The sequence below is a fragment of the Orycteropus afer genome, unplaced genomic scaffold (genome assembly GCF_000298275.1).
Source record: "Orycteropus afer afer isolate SDZICR_OR568_19922 unplaced genomic scaffold, OryAfe1.0 scaffold00288, whole genome shotgun sequence".
Lineage (NCBI taxonomy): Eukaryota > Metazoa > Chordata > Mammalia > Tubulidentata > Orycteropodidae > Orycteropus > Orycteropus afer.
This window is the reverse complement of record NW_006921875.1, coordinates 1,969,599-1,989,232: the sequence shown is the minus strand read 5'-3', so window position 1 is coordinate 1,989,232 and position 19,634 is coordinate 1,969,599. Positions and strand designations below refer to the sequence as shown.

Genomic DNA, 19,634 nt, shown 5'->3' with positions numbered 1-19,634 from the left:
TTTTCAAGTCACAGAAACCAAACAGAACATTTAGGGGCGCCACTTCCACCTTTAACCCTTGCAGGGGGTTGCAGTGGTTTCATCACCTTGAATGTCAACACAAACCAGCTGTTTGTCTTTTGCTCCCCTGCTAAACTGCTAGGGTCCTAAGGTCCCTTAACGCAGGAGTTCCCAGCAACCCATTATATTAGTCTTCATTCCACCAGAAGCCCATTGCTCAGCCTTTGAGGTCTAAGATTTCCCCCTGGAAAGTGCGCTGGGTGTTTATATTTGCTAGAAATTTAAACTCCCTGCTGAGTAAAGCATCTACTGTTGCATCTATATAATTCACCGCCTGCACGATAACAAATGGAGAGAAAATAAAGTCCAGATGCAATTGAGACAAGAGATTTGGCATCCGTGGAGAAAAGTGCAAGCCAGACCAATCCTGTACCCCAAACCCGGCCCAGAGCCGGAGCTCGCGGGGGCGGCAGGGGGGGGAAGAGTCATTCCAAAGCAAGGTGATCAAGAAGGAGCCTTTGAAACTGGGAGGAGCTGTGCCATTCACCCCTGCTGGGGGTGGAGGCCAGGACCTGGGCATGAAAAGTTTGCCCGCTGAGCTGGGGGCTGTGTGCCATCTAAAGGGCACTTTCGGCTGCCGGAAGGGCCCCGCCGGCTGCGCCTAGCTCACGTCGCCCCGGGCCGGTGCGGCCGTGTGAACCCGTGCACACTCCTCCCGGGTGTGATTTAATGACAGCCGCCAGCAACTCCCAGCAAGGGAGCAGCGGTGGCCAAAGCCGGGCCGGGCGGAAGGGGTTACAAGCCACAATGCAAAGCAATTCCGCCCAGGCGTGGGGGTGGGGGGCGCCGAGTCCCCGGCCACCTCCGGGCCAGGTCCTTCTCTCCCGCCTTGCCTCCGCCGGGCGCCGGGCGGTCCCTACCTTGCGCGCCGAGCTGGTGGTTCTCCATGTTCGCAGCCGCCGAGTCCGCCGCCGAGGCGCTGGCCGCCGCGCCGGGGCCCGGTCCGGGGCCGCCGCCGCCGCTCAGTTCCGCCAGTCTCCGGTTGGTGGCCGTGAGTTCGGCTCGCAGGTTGGTCACCTCCTGGCTGGCCGACTGGACCGCCCCATCGATGCGGAGCGCGAGCTGCTTATTGTCTTCCATCATGCTCAGGATTTTGGCCTGGGGGCGAGAGAGATGACAAAGAGCTGCATGACGCGCAAGGGGCTCTCAACCGGGCTCCCCAGCTCTACCTGTTGGGTCCCTCGCGGCCCCGTGCCCCCGCCCCGACCCCCAGGCACCGGCAGCGCCAGCTTCTCCGGCGCAGGAATGACAGCGGCGCCTCCAGCCGGAGCCGCGGCGGTAGCAAGGCGGCGGGGGGAAGAGGAGGAGGAGGAAGAGGAGGAGGAGAAGGAGCAGGAGGAGGAGCAGCGATCACCGAGACCCCGGCGGGGAAAGCAGCTCGCAGGAGGACAGCGCGCGCCGCGGCGCACAGCTCGGCACTCTTTCATGGAGCCTACCATTCGCCGCCCGCTAGGGAGGGAGCCTGGCCCGGGGTTGAGGCCACTCTCGGCCTCCCGCGCCCCCCACTTCGGGGACACACCCCCCAGGAGGCGGGGGCTTTGGGCGGCTACCAGGAGTGCGCCTGGGTGGCGCCCCTGGCAAGGGCTAGGGGGGAGCCTGGCCCAAGGCCGGCTCTTGGTCCCCTCCCTGGAGCGGTGGGGCAGCCCCCGCCCGGGCGACCTAGTGCCCCGCGCCGCGCTAGGGCCGGGGAGGAGGTGGGTGCCGAGGGAGAGGGGTGCTCGGAAAAAGGATCCCGGAGGGAGCAAGGGGGAGGGGAGTAGCTTGCGCGAGCTAAGAAGTGGAGTTCTTGCTTTCCCGTTTCCTTAGAATGCGGCGACGAAAGGCCAACTGGGAACCAAGCGGTTGCCGGGTGTGCCTCTCACTCTCCCTCTCCACCTCCCCCCAACCTGGCTACCCACCCCCAGAAGAAGCAAGAAGGGAAGACTCCTCTCCCTGTCGCGCCCCAGTCTCCCCACAGAGCCTGCAAAGGGACTTAGCTAGGTCCTAAACTTCTTAGCTGATAGGTTGAAAACACTGAGGGGAGAGGGAAGGGACCAAGAGTGATGTCTAGAAGGCCTCAATGGGGCTTACCCCCTTCCTCCTCTGACTGGGAGTAGGAGTGTTCAGGTCAGTCCTGTTGCCGCAGTTACCTACTCCCTCTTCACAAGAGAACTGAAGTAACCTCACTTTTGATACCCGCCCCCTTACCCCATCTCCTCTGTCTCCCAGCGTAAGGGCTTTGCATTTTTCACTGGGGCCCTGGATTCCAGCCACCAGGCCTTGTTACCATAGGGAGCTTCATTCCATGCAAATAGGACATTTTAAAACAGCCAGTGCAACTCCTTGGGCAATAGTGCACCACTATTCCAGTTCAGTCAACCTTGTGAGAGCAGCTAAGAGCACACTGCAGAGGCCAATTCCTGAGCCTGAGCCTGGCACATATGTAAGATGAGGTTGCCCACTCTTCAGATTCAAGGCATTTATGTGGGGTAGTGCCTAAGGCGTTTGACTGCTAACCAGCCACTAGTGAGAAGGAAGATTGGGCAATCTACTTCTGTAGAGGTGCCCCCTGGGAAACCCAAGAAGGGGGTCACCATGAGTCCAGATGACTCCACTGCAGTGAGTTTGGGTTTTTTGGTTTTGGAAGCCTTCTGCGTGCAAATGCATTATTACCTCTTTGAAGTAAGGATTATTATTCCCATTTTAGTAATGAGAAAACTGAGGCTGGGAGGGAGGGGGTGGTTGTTAAGCAATTTGCCCAAGTGACTTAACAAATTAGATGGAACCAAGATTGGAAGAACTCATCTCATTCTAAGTTAGTAATAGACCTTGGATGCTAAGATTTTTTTTCTTCTTCTTTTATGTGAGACCATCAAAATACACTCTTGCTTCATCCCCTGTGACCACTAGTAAATTTCTGCAAGAGGGCAGGACAGCATTAGATGGTGGCAGCAGACATAATTTTTCACTTTGTCCACTCTGTTCAGCTAACTAGTCAGTGTGGGGATTGAATCCCTGACCTTATCCTCATTAACACAAGTCTTTGCCAACTGGGCCAAGCGAGGCACTGAGAGCTGCTCCATGTGTTTGTAAACTAGGATTCGGTTCTTTGGTAAAGTTAAGGAGAAGCATCCAAAAGACAGAATGGGAGGGTCATGGTTCAGCCACTATGGGAAAGAGTTTGGCAGTTCCTCAAAAGTTAAATAGATGACCCAGCAATTCCACTCATAAGTATATACTCAAAAGAATTTGAAACTGGTACTCAAAAAAAAAAAAAAAAAAACCTGACTGCCATTAAGTCAGTTCCAACTCCTAGTGACTCCCATTGGGTTTCCAAGGCTGTAAATCTTTACAGAAGCAGACTATTTCATCTTTCTTCCACGAAGCGGCTGGTGGGTTTGAACCACTGACCTGCTGGTTAGCAGCCAAATGCCTTAACCATTACACCACCAGAGCGCCTTACTCAAACAAATACATGTACACAAATGTCTGTGGCAGTAATATTCACAATAGCCAAAAGGTGGAAACCGCCCAAATACCCATTTCCAAATGAATGGATAAAACATGGCAGTCTATACATACAATGGACTGATCAAACATCAAAAAGGGAATGAAGTGCTGATACATGCTACAACAGTGATGAACCTCCAGTTAAAGATGTCAGATATAAGAGGTTACATTTTGTATGGTTCCACTTCTACGAAATATGGAGAATAAGACAGGAAGCAGACTGGTGATTGCCAAGGGCTGGAGGGGGGAAGGCACTGCTTAATGGGGGTTGTTGTTGTGTGCCATTAAGTTGATTCTGACTTATAGTGACCCTCTATAACAGAGTAGGGGAGCTCTGGTAGCATAGTGGCTAAGACACTTGCCTGCTAACCAGACAGCTGGCGGTTCAAACCCACCAGCCACTCCTTGGAAGGAAGGTTGGGCAATCCTACTTCCATAGTGATACTGCCTCGGAAACCCAAGAAGGGGTCGCTATGAGTCGGGGCCGACTCGACGGCACATAACAACAACAACAACGTAACAGAGTAGAACTACCCCATAGGGTTTCCTAGGCTGTACTCTATATGGCAGTGGATTGCCAGGCCTTTTCTCTTGAGGACTGGCTAGTGGGTTCAAACCCCTGATCTTTCAGTTAGCTGCCAAGTGCTTAACCATTGCGCCACCAGGGTTCTGTTCGATCAATGGGTAGGGGGTTATACTTTGGGGTGATGAAAACGATTTGCAACTAACTAGAGGCAGTGGTTGTACAACATTATGGAAGTACTAAATGCCACTGAATTGTTCACTTTAAAATAGGTAATCTCATGTTATATGAATTTCAACTCAATAAAACAAGTCAGCATATATGCAAATGCCACAAAGGAGGAGGGTATCCTGGGGAGAAAACAATTAAGACTAGCTTTATTTCAAGAGTAATGTGTGTATATGTCACACCTCGGTTATAACTCATCGAAGACCCAGAAATTTATCTATTTACATGTCACCCCCCCCTCACTATGAACTTCTGGACAGGAGGAGAGTTTTGTGTGTTCTTTGACTTTGCATCCTTACCACCTAACCCGTAGTAGGCAACCAATAAATGAATTTGTGTAAGCGTGTTTATGTAGTAAACAGACTGACCAAGTGTTACTCATGTTCTTCTTCAGTGAGACTCTTCCCACATACCAGGATCTTAAAAACAGAACAAAATAAAACAAGCAGAAAATCTAACAAAGAGAAGAGAAAACAAAGACCCATTCCTTGGGTCCCTACTCCTCCCTCATTTGCCTTCTCTTCCCCTAATTGTAGCACAGCCGCTGAGATTTCAAGAAAATTACTTTATGAACTCCTGGGGTGTCTCCTAGGATTTTAAAGAATTTTGTTTTCTGAAGCTTTTTTTTCTAATATGAAAAAGGGGGCCTGTCCCGTTGTGTCTCCTCCTTATGTTGAACACACACACACACATTTACAGCCAACGTCTCAGAAAGTCTGAGATCAGTTAACCTCTGAGAATCAACTTGATTTAAACCAAAAAGGTTACTAGTTTACCTTTCTTCCTCCTCCAAGTTCCACCATCCTTTCACTGATCTCAGGTAACAAAATAATCACAGAGCCAGCATTTTTCCCACTTGCCAAAGAGCCTACTCCTACGCCACTGCCTACCTGGAAGGCTAATATGCATTTATGATCCATTTCTTGGGGGACAAGCTTCCCTGGGTGGTACAAACAGGTAAACATGTGGCTATTAACCAAAAAGTTGGCAGTTGAAACCCACCCAAAAGCAGCTCAGAAGATAGGGCTGGCGATTTGCTTCTGGAAGGTCACAGCCATGAAAACTCTGTGGAACACAGCTTTCCTCTGCAAACACATGTAGTCACCATGAGTCAGAATCAACTCTATGGCAGCTAATTTGGTTTGGTTGTTTTGGTTTCCTAAGGGACACATATAGCCTGTTGAGGGGAAAGGTTCCACAGTTCTCTGTCATCCACAGCCCTTTCTTTGAGCATCCACGGCTATGAGAATTTGGCCATCCTGTGGACTCTGTTCTAGAATCTTCCCCTCTGTATCCTCCAAAACTAGCCCTCACCCCACATGCTAGTGAGTGGAGGTTTAGGACCAGGTGAGAAAATGGGTATTGCTGCCATTTTCCCATGATTTTGGTTGCCATTCCTTCAATCAGCCAAACCTCATCCAAAGGCACAGGCAAAGCCTTAGCCCATGTGCAGTCACAGCCTCAGCCAATATTTGCTGAGTGATCTTTCAGAGCAGAATGAGTGAACTGGTCCATGCCCATTTAATGTTCAGCAGAGCTGGCCTAGGCATTTTGGAAAGTCTCCAGAACCTTCCAACTTCTAGCTCAGAGAAAAAAAATGCCCAGAAAGAATCAGGGCGAAGAGCCTAACTCATTGCTGACAGCACTGCCATAGGCACCTCTTTCTCCCATAAATAGGGTGACACTTTTGAGAATGAAAGAAGATGTTATAAAGAATTAACAAGATGAGTGACATAACTTGGAACTCTCCCAGAGCTGGGAATGTGTGATTGCCCTACCCTGCAATTGTCCAACGTGAGTTAGACCTAGCAGGAAGCATTGGGGTCAGTTTCTTCAGCCTGCTCCTTGTGATGGAGAAGCAGAGACCCAGAAACAGTAAGGGGCCATGCAATCTGTTAGTAAATGAGCTGGGAGGGACTAATATCATTGTCTTTAGAAAGAGAAAGGAGCCCTGGTGGTGCAGTGGTTAAAGTCCTTGGCTGCTAACTGAAAGGTTCGTGGTTCAAATCCACCAGCCAAGCCATGGGAGAAAGAGGTAGCAGTCTCCTTCCATAAAAGATTACAGCCTTGGAAACCCTATGGGGAAGTTCTATGCTGTCCTATAGGTCAATTCAATAACAATGAGTTTTTTGGTTTTGTTTTGTTGGTCACCCCCCACCACCACCATGGAAAGGGCCTATCTTTCTATTGCTGTGTATTGAGACCATGGACTGTCAGGTTCATACCAGATCCTTAGTCCACATGGCTTTTCCTATATTAAGACACAGAAGAGCAATACCCCAACCTTGCATGGTCCGGTCTCTGACTTCATCTCATCACCTTGTACCACTCTCCCTTTTGCTCATCGTACATTCTTTTTTCTTTTTCTTTTTCTTTTTTTTTTTTTAACTCCTCATTGTCCTCTCTCCTCAGACCCTGGTGACCACTAATAAACTTTTGTCTTTATGCCTTACCTCTTCTAGATGTTGCATATAAGTGGTATCATACAATATTTGTCCTTTTATGTCTTACTTATTTCCCTCAGCATAATGTTTTCAGGGTTCATCCATGCATTATTAGCCTGTCTCAGGACTTCATTTCTCTTTATGACTGAGTATATTCCATTGTATGGATAGACCACATTTTGTTTATCCATTCATCTGTTGATGGACATTTAGGTTGTTTCCACCCTTTGGCTATTGTGGATAGTGATGCAATGAACATCGGTATAAGAGTATCTGTTTGAGACCCTGCTTTCGGTATACACCTAGGAGTGGAATGTTAGATTGTACAGTAAGTCTATGTTTAAATTGTTGAGGAACTGCCAAACTGGCTCTCTGTACTCTTGCTACTTAATTCTTTCTGACATGAGAGTCTTTGCAGTTTCTCTTGCTTATGCCTGGAATATTGTCCCCTGGTTCTCTCCATAGTTGTTGTTATGTGTCATCAAGTCAATTCTGATGCTTAGTGACCCTACCGAAAAGAATCGAACTTCCTCGCAGGGTTTCCTAGGTTGAAATCTTTGCAGGAGCAGACCACCAGATCTTTTCTCCCATGGAGGCACTGGGAAGTTTTGAATTGGCAATCTTTCAGTTAGCAGTCAAGCACTTTAACCATTGTGCCACTAGGGCTCCATGGGTCTCTCTGTAGCAGATTTCTTTTCATCCCTTAAATTTAAGCTTCCCTTTCAACTTGGTCACTTTATTGTTGTACAATATTTACCTATCTCGTAGCATTCATCATTACTGATCACTGTTTTGTTCATTTATTTGCTAATTTGAAATACAGGCAGAAGGATTCCAGAGTTAAGGCACCATAAGGTGGGCGGCTTGGTTGGATGAAGGTCTTTACACTCCTGATACTGAGGTCCCCAAGGCAACCCTACACATTCTACTTTGTCTTGGATTCCACATAATTCCCAAGAATAAGTGCCCTTTTCCTGAGTTTATAGGGTTATTTCTAGTGCATGGAAGAACAATACACCAGTCCCCTCTCATTCACCTGCCCACTGGACTGTGAGCCTCCTGACCGCAGGGTTCATGGCCAGTTCTTTGTGCTTCCCCTGCCTAAGTCAAAGCCAGGAGCATCACAAGTGCTCCATGCTTACTTCTCAAAAGAGATTGTGGTTGACTGAGTAAATTCATCCCCATGACCCACTGCTTACCCACTAAGATACTTGCTTTCTATATTCAGTCTTCCCCAGGAATTCTTGTCACACTTACTTTTCAAAGTATTTCCTCTTATTTTGTTCTTGCAACAACTCCACTACAGCGGGTACCTAGAATCTGCCTTTGGCTTTGTCCTAAGGTCAAAAGACTAGACTAAAACTGCATGAAGGGAGTCTTGCATGTCTACCACATAATCCCCCAGTACTCAACACTTACTTGTTGAGTGAGTGAATGATCTGGGGGCCAGCATAGTCCTACTAGCCCTATGTGTGGCCCAGTTTTGTCTCTGACCTAATCTGGGCCATGGTTTCTGTCTAGCTCAGAAACGGGCAGCATTCATAGGCTCCTGCCTAAAAGGTTAAGTGATCAACCAATGACTTCCCATAATTCTGACTTGGGACAGGGTGGTATAACAGAGAAGTCAGTGTGTGACAGACCCCTGGGTCCAGGTGTCAGTGCCCCAAGAAAGCCTGAAGCTCCTTTTGGTCAGCAGGCATTGAGGATAAATCCATGGATGCTGTCCTGTTTCCTGCATTTTAACTCTAACAATCACCTCCTGCAAACAGTGCCCTGTACTGGGCTCTGCCAGGCACCTGACAGCCCTTTAGGCTGGTTTCAGTGTTTTTCCCAATGTGAGGATTTACCTAGAAACCAAACCCATTACTGTCAAATCTGTTTTAACTCATAGTGACCAGGTAGGAGAGAGTAGACTGCCCTAAAGGGCTTCCAAGGCTATAATCTTTACAGAAGCAGATTGCCACATATTTCTCCCATAGATTGATTGGTAGGTTTGAACTGCTGATCTTTTGGTTACCAGCCAAGTTCTTAACCACAGTGCCATGAGGGGTCCTTCAAAATTGAGGATAAAGAACTCCTGACTTGGAATCCTCAGAGGAGGCCTGTTGAAACACAGATCTCCATGTCCCACTCCTGACCATGTGAATTCAAATCTCTGGGATGGTGCTTGGAGCCTGGATTTGCAACAAGCTGCCCAGGTGTGTCAGATGCACAGTGAAGTTTAAGAAATCCTGCTCTAGGCACTCAGGACTGGCGTTCATAAGGCATTTGACTGCTAACCAGAAAGTTGGTGGTTCAAACCCACCAGCCACTCCTTGGAAGGAAGATTGGGTAATCTACTTCCTTAGAGATACTGCATCGGAAACCCAAGAAGGGGTGGCTGTGAGTTGGGATTGACTTGATGGCAGTGAGGTTTTTTTGTTTTGTTTTGTTTTGTTTTTGCCCAAAGTGTCAAATGCACAGTGAAGTTTAAGACATTCTGCTCTAGGCACTCAGGGCTGGTGTTCATAAAACATCACACACCACATATGAAATATTTAAATGCAAGGAGCCTTCCACCTCAGGAATGGCTGCGAGGGCTCTGGGCTCTTTCTCTTCTGGATGCTGTCTGTCCCCTCTCTCCCCTCCCCACTGCCCCTGAGAGCTTCTGGTGAATTCCCCTCCCTCTCTGCAGATGATGCCCTGTTTATTCAAATTGTCTTATGTAAGTCACACACAATCTAGGAGATGTACCTCTTGTACATTTACACAGTTTACTTTGAGAAGATTTTAACATGTACTCTGGAGAAAAGAGCAAAGCATCATCCAGACGGGAGCAGCTGGGTCTCTGGTCTGGGTGAGAAAACCAGGAGGTGAATATAGCCCTGGAGAAGACTGTACAGGCAGTGAGACCCCAGCAGCTCTGATCACCTCCTGGCAACATTTTTTCCCCTAAACCAAAATCAAAATGATCACTGCCATTGAGTTGAATCAGATTCATAGCAACCCCCATTGGGTTTCTGAGGCAGTAAATTTTAAGAAATACTTAATTTTAAGAAGTTGGTTGCCCCATCTCCCTTTTGTGGAGCAGCTAGTGGGTTTGAACCACCAACCTTCTGGTTAGCAGTCAAATGCCTTAGGCACTACATCACCAGAACTCCTTTCTTCTTCATACTCTCATTAATTACCCTTCTAACCATAGTTATGAAGTGAAGAGATGGAGAAAAAAAACAGAGGGGAGGATTGTGAGCCTTAGAAAGATAGCCTTCAACTACAAGATTGGAATGCATGTATACAGGTGTTGTGAGATATATATATATATATATATATATATATATATATATATACATATAACCTGTCAGTTTATCATGTTGCGGTGGCTTGCACATTGCTGTGAAGTGGGGCTTCCAGACTAACATAAACTAGGAAGAAGGACCTGGCAATCTACTTCTGAATAAACTGGTCACTGAAAATCTTATGGATAGCAGCAGAACATCACCTGATGTAGTGCCAAAAAATGAGGCCCTCAGGTTGGAAGGCACTCAAACTATGACTGAGAAAGAGCTGCCTCCTCAGAGTAGCATTGATCTTAATGACATGGAAGATGTTAAGCTTTCAGGCCCTTCATTTTCTGATATGGCAAGACTCAAAATGAGAAGACACAGCTGCAAATATACATTAATAATCAAAACATGGAATGTATGAAGTATGAATCTAGGAAAATTGGAAGGTGAAAAAAAATGAAGTAGAATACATGAAGATCAATATCCTACATATTAGTAAGCTGAAATGGACTGATATTGGTCATTTGCAATCAGACAATTGTATGGTCTACTATGCTGGGAGCACAAATTGAAGAGGAATGGCATCACATTCATTGTCATAAAGAACATTTCAAGATCTTGCAGTATGTTCTGGTTACCTAGTGCTGCTCTGACAAGAATATACCACAGATGGGATAGCCTTAACAAACTGGAGTTTATTCTTACAATTTGGAGGCTTTAAGTCCAAGTTCAAAGTGCCAGGCTCTAGGGGCTGGGTGGAAGCCCCTAAACCTTGGGGTCCAGCTCTGCCTCCTGCTCCTGGCCCACTGGAGCTAGAGGCATTTCTTCACTCAGACAGCTGCTGGCTGATGAAGCTGAGAAACCCCAAGGTTGACAAGAAAAAAGGCACAGTCCCCATGTTACCAAACCACACGTCAGGTTATTAACTTAAGTCTAAGTCCATTGTAAGTCCCAAGGTCAGCAGAGCATAGCAGGCTGCTGAGCAACGACATGGCTACATGCAGGGTTGAAGCGTGCCATAGGCTAGAGACCATTCTCAAAGCTTCTTATATACAGGAAGAAGACCACCTCCCAAAGGCAGCAGCTACTCAGCTGCTTGTGGTAGATCCCACCATGGAACTGATTACCAGTCTCATCACGGGAAATAACTACCACCATCTGCCCAGCCACTCAACCAGGTCCAGCCAAGTTGACACAAAAACACAACTACCACACAGTACAACACTGACAATGTTAAGCTAATAGCTAAATGTATACATCAACCACTAATACTAAAGATGAATAAATTGAAGATTTTACCAATTTCTGCAGTCTGAAATTGATCAAACATGCAATCAAGATGCATTGATAATTACTAGTGATTAAAATATGAAAGTTAGGAAAGAAAGAGAGGGACTGTAGTTAGAAAATATGCTCTTGGTAATAGAAATGACACTGGTGATCATATGAGAGAACTTTTCAAGACCAATGACATTCATTGCAAATACATTTTTTCAACAATATAAATGGTGACTATACTCATGGACCTTGCTGGATGAAATACACAGGAATGAAAGTAACGTGACTGTATCTGTGAAAGGAGACAATGTAGAAGCTCAATATCATGTCAGTGCAAGACCAGAGGCAAATTGTGGACCAGACTATCAATTGCTCATATACAAGTTCAAGTCAAAGCTGAAGAAAATTAAAACAAGTTCACAAAAGCCAAAGACAGACCTTGAGTATGTTCCACCTGAATTTAGAGATCGTCTCAATAATAGAATTGATGCATTGAACACTGATGTTCAAAGACCAAATGAGTTGTGGGATGACATCAAGATCATCATACACAAAGAAAGCAAAAGGTCATTAAAAATGGTTAATAATTCAAAAACAGTTGCAGCATTATAATGATAAGGAACTGCCAGAAATTCAAGTTGATTCAGAAGAGGGTATGGAATGAGGGGTATCATTGCTAATATTAGAAAGATCTTGGCTGAAAGCAGAACATACCAGAAACATGTTTACCTATGTTTTTATTAACTATGCAAAGACATTCTGCTATGTGGATCATAACAAATTATGGATAACGATGTGAAGAACGGGAATTCCAGAACAGTTAAATGTACTCTTGAGAAACTTGTATATAGAACAAGAGACAGTCATTTGACCACAGCAAGGGGATACTGAATGGTTTAAAATCAGGAAATGTGTGTGTCAGTGTTATAAACTTTCACCATACTTATTCATATTATTATATGCTGAGCAAATAATCTAAAAAGCTGGACTATATGTTGAAGAATGTGGCATCAGGATTGGAGGAAGACTCATTAACAACCTGCAATGTGCAGATAACACAACATTGCTTGCAGAAAATAAAGATCTGAAGCACTTACTGATGAAGACCAAAGACTACAGCTTTCAGTATGGATTATATCTCACCATAAAGAAAACAAAAATCTTCATAACGGAACCAATAAGAACCATCATTATAAATGGAGAAAAGACTGAAGTTGTTGAAGATTTCATTTACTTGGATACACAATCAACGTTCATGGAAGCAGCAGTCAAGAAATCAGACTATGTACTGCATTGGGCAAAACTGCTGGAAAAGACCTCTTTAAAGTGATTAACAGCAAAGATGTCACTTTGAAGACTAAGGTAAGTCTGACCCAAAACATGATATTTTCAATAGTCTCATATGCATGTGAAAGCTGGACAGTGAATAAGGAAGACCGAAGAATTGGTGCATTTGAATTCTGATGTTGGTGAAGAATTTTGAATGTACCATGGACTGCTAGAAGAATGAACAAATCTTTCTTGGAGGAAGTACAGCTGAAATGTTCCTTAATAGTGAGAATGGCCAGATTTCAGTCTCTCATACTTTGGTCATACTGTCAGAAGGGACCATTCCCTGGAGAATGATATAATGCTTGGTAAAGCAGAAGGTCAGCAAAGAAGAGTAAGTACCTCAATGAAATGAATCGACACAGTGGGTGTGATGATGGGCTCGAGCACGACAACAGTGTGAGGATGCTGCCGTATCGAGCAGTATTTCTTTGTGTTGTACATAAGGTCGGTAGGACTTGGAACTGAGTTTGTTGTTGTTGTTATGTGCCTTCGAGTCGGACCCAACGCATGTACTGCATGGGTACTCCTTGGGTTTCTGAGGCAGTATCACTACAGAAGTAGATTGCCCCATCTTCCTTCTGAGGAGTGGCTGGTGGGTTTCCACTGTCAGCCTTCTGGTTAGCAGTCAAATGCCTTAGGAACTATGCTACCAGAACTCCCTGGAACTGAGTAGATGGCACCAAATAGCAATTAGAACCTCATCAGATGGAATATACAGGAATAAAATTGACTACATCTGTGCAATAAGACCATGGAGGCCAATTGTGGAACAGGCTATTGATTATTCATAAGCAAGTTCAAGTTGAAGCTGAAAGAAAATTAAAACAAATTCACAAGAGCCAAAATATGACCTTGAGTATATCCCACCTGAATGTAGAGATTATCTCAAGAATAGATTTGATGCACTGAATACTAATGACTGAAGACCAGATAAGTTGTGGAGTGACATCACCGATATCATACAAGAGGAAAATAAAAGGTCATTAAAAAGACAGAAAAGAAATAAAAAGACCAGAATGAAAAAGTGAAAGGAGGAAATCATGAAGTAAAAGAGCTGAACAGAAAATCTCAAAAGACAGCTTGAGAAGACAAAGTAAAGTATTATAATAAAATGTACAAAGACTTGGAGTTAGAAAACCAAAAGGGAAGGACACACTTGGCATTTCTTAAGCCAAGTAACTGAAGAAAAATTCAAGCCTTGAGTTTCGATATTGAAGGATTCTATGGGGAAAAAAAAAAAAAAAAAGAACAATGCAGGAAACATCAAAAGAAGATGGAAGAAATACACAGAGTCACTGTACCAAAAAAATTGACCAAGTTTCAATCATTTCAAGAGGTGTATGATAAAGAATTGATGGTACTGAAGGAAGAAGTCTAAGCCACACTGAAGGCATTGACAAAAAACTAGGTTCCAGGAGTTGATGGAATATCAATGGAAATGTTTCAACAAACAGTTGTAACACTATAAGCACTCACTCATGTATGCCAAGAAATTTGGAAGACAGCTACCTGGCCAATCGACTGGAATGTGCCCATTCCAAAGAAAGGTGATCCAGCAGAATGTGGAACTTATTGAACAATATCATCCACAAGTAAATTTTGCTGAAGGTAATTGAAAAATGGTTGTAGATGTATATTTACTGGGAACTGCCAGAAATTCAAGCCAGATTCAGAAGAGGACATGGAATGAGGGGTATCATTGATGATGTCAGATGGATCTTGGCTGAAAGCAAAGCATACCAGAAAGATGTTTACCTGTGTTTTATTAACTATAAGGCATTTGGCTGTGTGGATCATAACAAATTATGGATAATATTCCAAAGAATGGGAATTCCAGAGCACATAATTGTGCTCATGAGGAATCTGTTCATAGATCAAGAGGCAGTTGTTTGAACAGAATAAGGGGATATTGCACAGTTTAAAATCAGGAAGGGTGCACATCACGGTCGTATCCTTTCACCATACTTATCTAATCTGTATGCTGAGCAGATAATCTGAGAAGTTGGTTGTTGAAGTACACAGCATCAAGATTGGAGGAAAACTGCTTAACAGCCTGTGATATGCAGATGACACAAGCTTGCTTGCTGAAAGTGAAGACTACCTGAAGCGCTTACTGGTGAAGATCAAAGACAACATCCTTCAGTATGGATTATACATAAAGAAAACAAAAATTCTCACAACTAGATCAATAAACACATCATGATCAACGGAGAAAAGACTGAAGTTGTCAAGGATTTCACTTAACTTGGATACACAATCAACACCCGTGGCAGGAGCAGTCAAGATATTGAGTGACATATTGCATTGGGCAACTTGCTGCAAAAGACCTCTTTGAAGTGTTCTTTTAAGAAAGAAAAAAAAAGATGTCACCTTAACGACCAAGGTGCTCCTGACTCAACCTGTGGTATTTTCAGTCACATTATATGCATGTGAAAGCTGGCAATGAATAAAGAAGACCAAGAAGTGTTGATGCATTTGAATTATGGTGCTGGCAAAGAATATTAAACATACATTAGCCCACTCTTACCCATGTTTTTGCTATCTCTGGTTTCAGTTATCTGACGTTAACTGCAGACTGAAAATATTTAAATTGAGTGCTGTTCTGAGTAATGTGATGAGATCTCCTGCTAAATGATGGGACTGACTTCCGCCTTTTCTTCTGGGCTCTACCCTGGAAAACACAGCTGGGTGAGCGGCTGTGCTGTGTCCAGCTAGTGTCTGACAGATTAATGCTGCCTACTTGGTGCACCCTATGTATCTGTCTTACGTATGCATAGGAAAAAATATATAGTATATAGAGTGTTTGACACTATCTATAGTTTCAGGCTGGGGATCTTGGAACATATCCCCTGCAGATAATGGGGACTGTACCATGGCCAGAAGAACAAACAAATCAGTCTTGGAAGAAGTGCAGCCAGAATGTCCCTTAGAAGCAAGAATGGTGAGACTTCATCTCATGGACTTTGAACATGTTATCAGGAGGGACCAGTCCCTGGAGAAGGACATCATGCTTGGTAAAATAGAGGGTCAGTGAAAAAGAGGAAGACCCTCAATGAGATGGATTGGCACAGTGGCAGCAATGGGCTCAAACATAGCAACAATTGTGAGGATGGCACAGGACCAGGCAGTGTTTCATTCATACATAGGGTCACAATGAGTTGGAAGTGATTTGACAGAATGCAAAAACAAATTTTTACAGGAGGAAATTGCTGATCTTTTCTCCCTTGTAGCCACTGATGGGTTCAAGCTGCTGATCTTTTGAACAACGACCAGGTATACCTTTTTGTTACACACACACACACACACACATACAGACATGTATATGTATATATATGGTCATCATGAGTCTAAATGGACTCAATGGTAACTACCAAGCTGCTGTAGTTAGTTTCTATCGAGTCGATTTTGATTCATGATGATCCCATGTATGCAAAGTAGAACAGTGTTCCATGGGATTGTAAAAGCTGTGAGTGACCTTTTAGAAGCAGATTGCCAGGCCTGTCTTTGGAGGTGCCTCTGGGTAGGCTCAGACTACCAATCTTCCAGCTAGTAGTTGAGTCCTTAACCACATATATACAAGGAGCCCTGGTGCTGCAATGTTTAAAAGATTGGTTATTTGAACCCACCAGCAACTCTGCAAGAGAAAGACCTGGTGATCTGTTCCCACAAAGATTACACAGCCTTGGAATCTCTATGGGGCAGTTCTACTCTGTCCTATAGGGTCGCTATGTGTTGCAATCAACTTGACAGCACACAACCACATATACTGCATCAGTGTGAACACAGAGCACAATTACTAGTGTGACATTCCCTGACTCCCTGTGAAGTCTCTCATGCAAAGGTTGGGAAGTTATTCAGGCTCATTTCCTCTGTATATGTATTTAGCCAACCCTTCTGTGTGTTTTCCATTTGCAAACAGTCTTTTAATAATCACTTATAATTCAGATGCTCTTATGCACAAAATGTATAAATATTAAATATATATACTAACCATAGACTTAAACACATAAGCATATATACTTAAAGTATCTATTTATTAATAGAAGTGCAGTATTGCCCACCACTCCCCACCTTGAATGTTCCTCAGTTTTTCGATTTTATTTCTTATTTTGTTGGTATAGGGCTTGCTAGGGAATGTGTGTGTCATGGCCTCAGTGAGTGACAGTGGACAAGAAGTAACATCTAAGGAAAGCACACAACCCTGACACAAACATTTGCCCCTCAGAGATCCACCACTACACCTGAAAGTTGGTCCAACCCCCAGGCATCCTACTGGATCTCCTGTTCCCTCAGGTGTTGGCTCTCTCCATGGGATGTTGTTGTTGTTGTTGTTATGTGCCGTCGAGTCGGCCCCGACTCATAGCGACCCCTCCTTGGGTTTCCGAGGAAGTATCACTACGGAAGTAGGATTGCCCAACCTTCCTTCCGAGGAGTGGCTGCTGGGTTTGAACCGCCAGCTGTCTGGTTAGCAGGCAAGTGTCTTAGCCACTATGCTACCAGAGCTCCATGGGATAGGTGCCATTTAAATTCCCCATAACCCAGAGCAGTGTCTAGAAGCTCCTTCAACAAGGCTAAAGAGAAAAGAATCAAGTCTTTCACCCATTCTTACACTCTCTATCAGCTCCAATTTCCCATCTTAGCAATGCCCCCCCATCCCTATAGCTGACTCGACAATGGTAACTGACATCATCAATGATCTCATCCCTCCCTGGGGGCAGCCTCTTCAGTTAGTCAGACATGAGTTCAAATCCCAGCCTTGCCACTTACCAACGTTATGGGGATAAGTTACTTTTTTGACCCTCAAGAGCCTCATTAGTCAAGTACCTACTTCATAGAGTAGTGGAGGATTAAATGAGACAATATATGTAAAGCATTTGCCTAGAATGAACTCAATAGGGTTATATCAGTGATAGGAGGCAGATGATGATGAAGCTTGTGGTGATGCTAGTGGTGATTATGATAGTAGGTGTCAGAGAAGCTCCATCTCTTGGGCATCCACTATGTCCTGCCACTGTATTCAACCCTTTATTTCCACTAACTCAGGCTGAATCCTTCCAACACTAAAGTAGGTGTTACCTTTCAGAAGTTCAGGAAAGTCAAGCTCAGAAGTTTTCTCATGCTCATCCCACTTAATTAAAACTAGCAGAGCCAGATTCAAACCCAGGTGTGCTGGATTCCCAGGTTCTGTTTTCTTTCTTTCCCATTGCTGCTCTAATACATGAACTCGGCCTCATCCCTGTGCACACTGATGCACCAAGGGACCGTTTTTGTCCCTTCCAACCGGATGGCCTTCATTCTTTGCAAAATGCACTGATATGATGGAGACACAGGGGAGGGAGCACTCCTCGGTGGCTGCTGCATTAGTTCTCCCAGGCCCTGGGGACACATTCAATGAATTAGTTCTTGAAATGGCACCCCAGTGGCTTCAAATACTTAACAGACCTAACTTAAACGAGTAATTTATTCTTTTCTCACTGATAGTATTATTATTCCTGTGATTTCCATCCTGTACAATTTGGTTTTTATGTTAGTTTTAGAGGAATGAGATTTTTTAAAAAAACAGAAATGCCTTAGATTTGGTAAGGAGCAAAGTTTTTTCAAGCAGGGTTGTTTATTCCTCAGGCCTTTTTTTTTTTTTCTACCTGTATTTTACATTCTCCTCCATTTATTTATCTAAATGATATCCTCAGTAAGAGAGATTTTCACTCATTTCTACTCCATGTTCTTCACCCCTTACTCCCTGGCCAGACACTTGTGAGCTTTTTCTTCCACCTTAGTTCTTTCTGCTCCTGGGGGTGGCTTAGTCATTGAGTAACACCCTCTTGGGAATAGTGCTTTCTCCCCTCAAACACACAATAAAGTACAGTGTGACCCTCACTCAATACCATGAAGATATTAGATAATGTACAAATCAACCAGAGAAATTAAGACCCTAAGTTCCAAACATGGCAGTGCATACTTTTTTTTTTTTTTTTCAGGAAATGGAAAGTAACAGTAGTTTCGAGTTTAAGTGCCCAAGGAAGAGACCTTGAATCTTGCCCTTTGAGTCAATACTAAACCCTCCAGTAAGAAAAATACTTCTTAGCCAAACAGTATAGACTGTTTTAACAGGCATGCCCCAAGGGACCATACCTGCAACTGCCTGCCCTTATATCGAGAATTAGCTAGCCACTTGTATGCACAATTCAACAAACAAGAACCAGTTGCTCTTGAGTCTGTTAAGACTCATGGTGCACCCATGTGTGTCAGAATTTGGTTTGGTTTTTTTACAGAGTTTTCAGTGACAGACTTTTTGGAAATAGATCACTAGGCTTTTTTCCCAAGCACCTCTGTATAGACTCAAACTTCTAGTCTGTAAGTTAGTAGCTGAGTGTGTTAATCATTTGCTATTTTATCCAATGGTAGACTCATGGGATAATTTGTCTCTAGTGAGAAAATTGTGAAGTTGTCATATTTATCTTAATTGAATGTGCCTTTATTTGTTTACCTGACTTACTTTATGCTGGGAGGTATAAAACAATTTATAATGTAATATTTGAAACCACAAGGATGTATGTGCAGTTCAAGAGAAAGCTGTAGTTGCTCACAGCAATGCCAGTTAAATTGCTTTTGGTCAACATCCTTGGTCATCTTGGTAGCAAAAGGTACTCTGGCACCTTTGCCCAGGAACAGCTAGCCACAAGTATTTTTTTCCTTCTGAAAAACAAACACATATAAGATTTGGTTTTAAAAGAAGTAGGGGGAAGGCGAAGAACATGGCATCAGGATTGGAGGAAGGCTCATTAACAACCTGAGAAACACAGATGATACAACTTTGCTTCCTAAAAGTGAGGATGACTTGGAGAACTTACTGATGAAGATTAAAGACTACAGTCTGCAGTATGGATTAGATCTCAATATAAAGAAAACAAAAATCCTCACAACTGAGTCAATAAGCAGCATCACGATAGATGGAGAAAAGATTGAATTTGTCAAACACTTCACATTACTTGGTTTTACAAGCAACACTAATGGAAG

The 19,634-nt window shown here is 44.1% G+C and overlaps 1 protein-coding gene across 1 annotated transcript in view; it reads right to left on the bottom strand.

Annotated features, from left to right (window-relative positions):
- Window positions 1-1,143, bottom strand: part of KAZN (kazrin, periplakin interacting protein) — a 668,025-nt gene extending 666,882 nt beyond the window's left edge. Inside the window, exon 1 of the mRNA XM_007950754.2 lies at window positions 921-1,143. Within this exon, the coding sequence (XP_007948945.1) occupies window positions 921-1,143 (223 nt within the window). The remainder of the gene's footprint in view (window positions 1-920) is intronic.
- Between the last annotated feature and the right edge of the window lie 18,491 nt (window positions 1,144-19,634).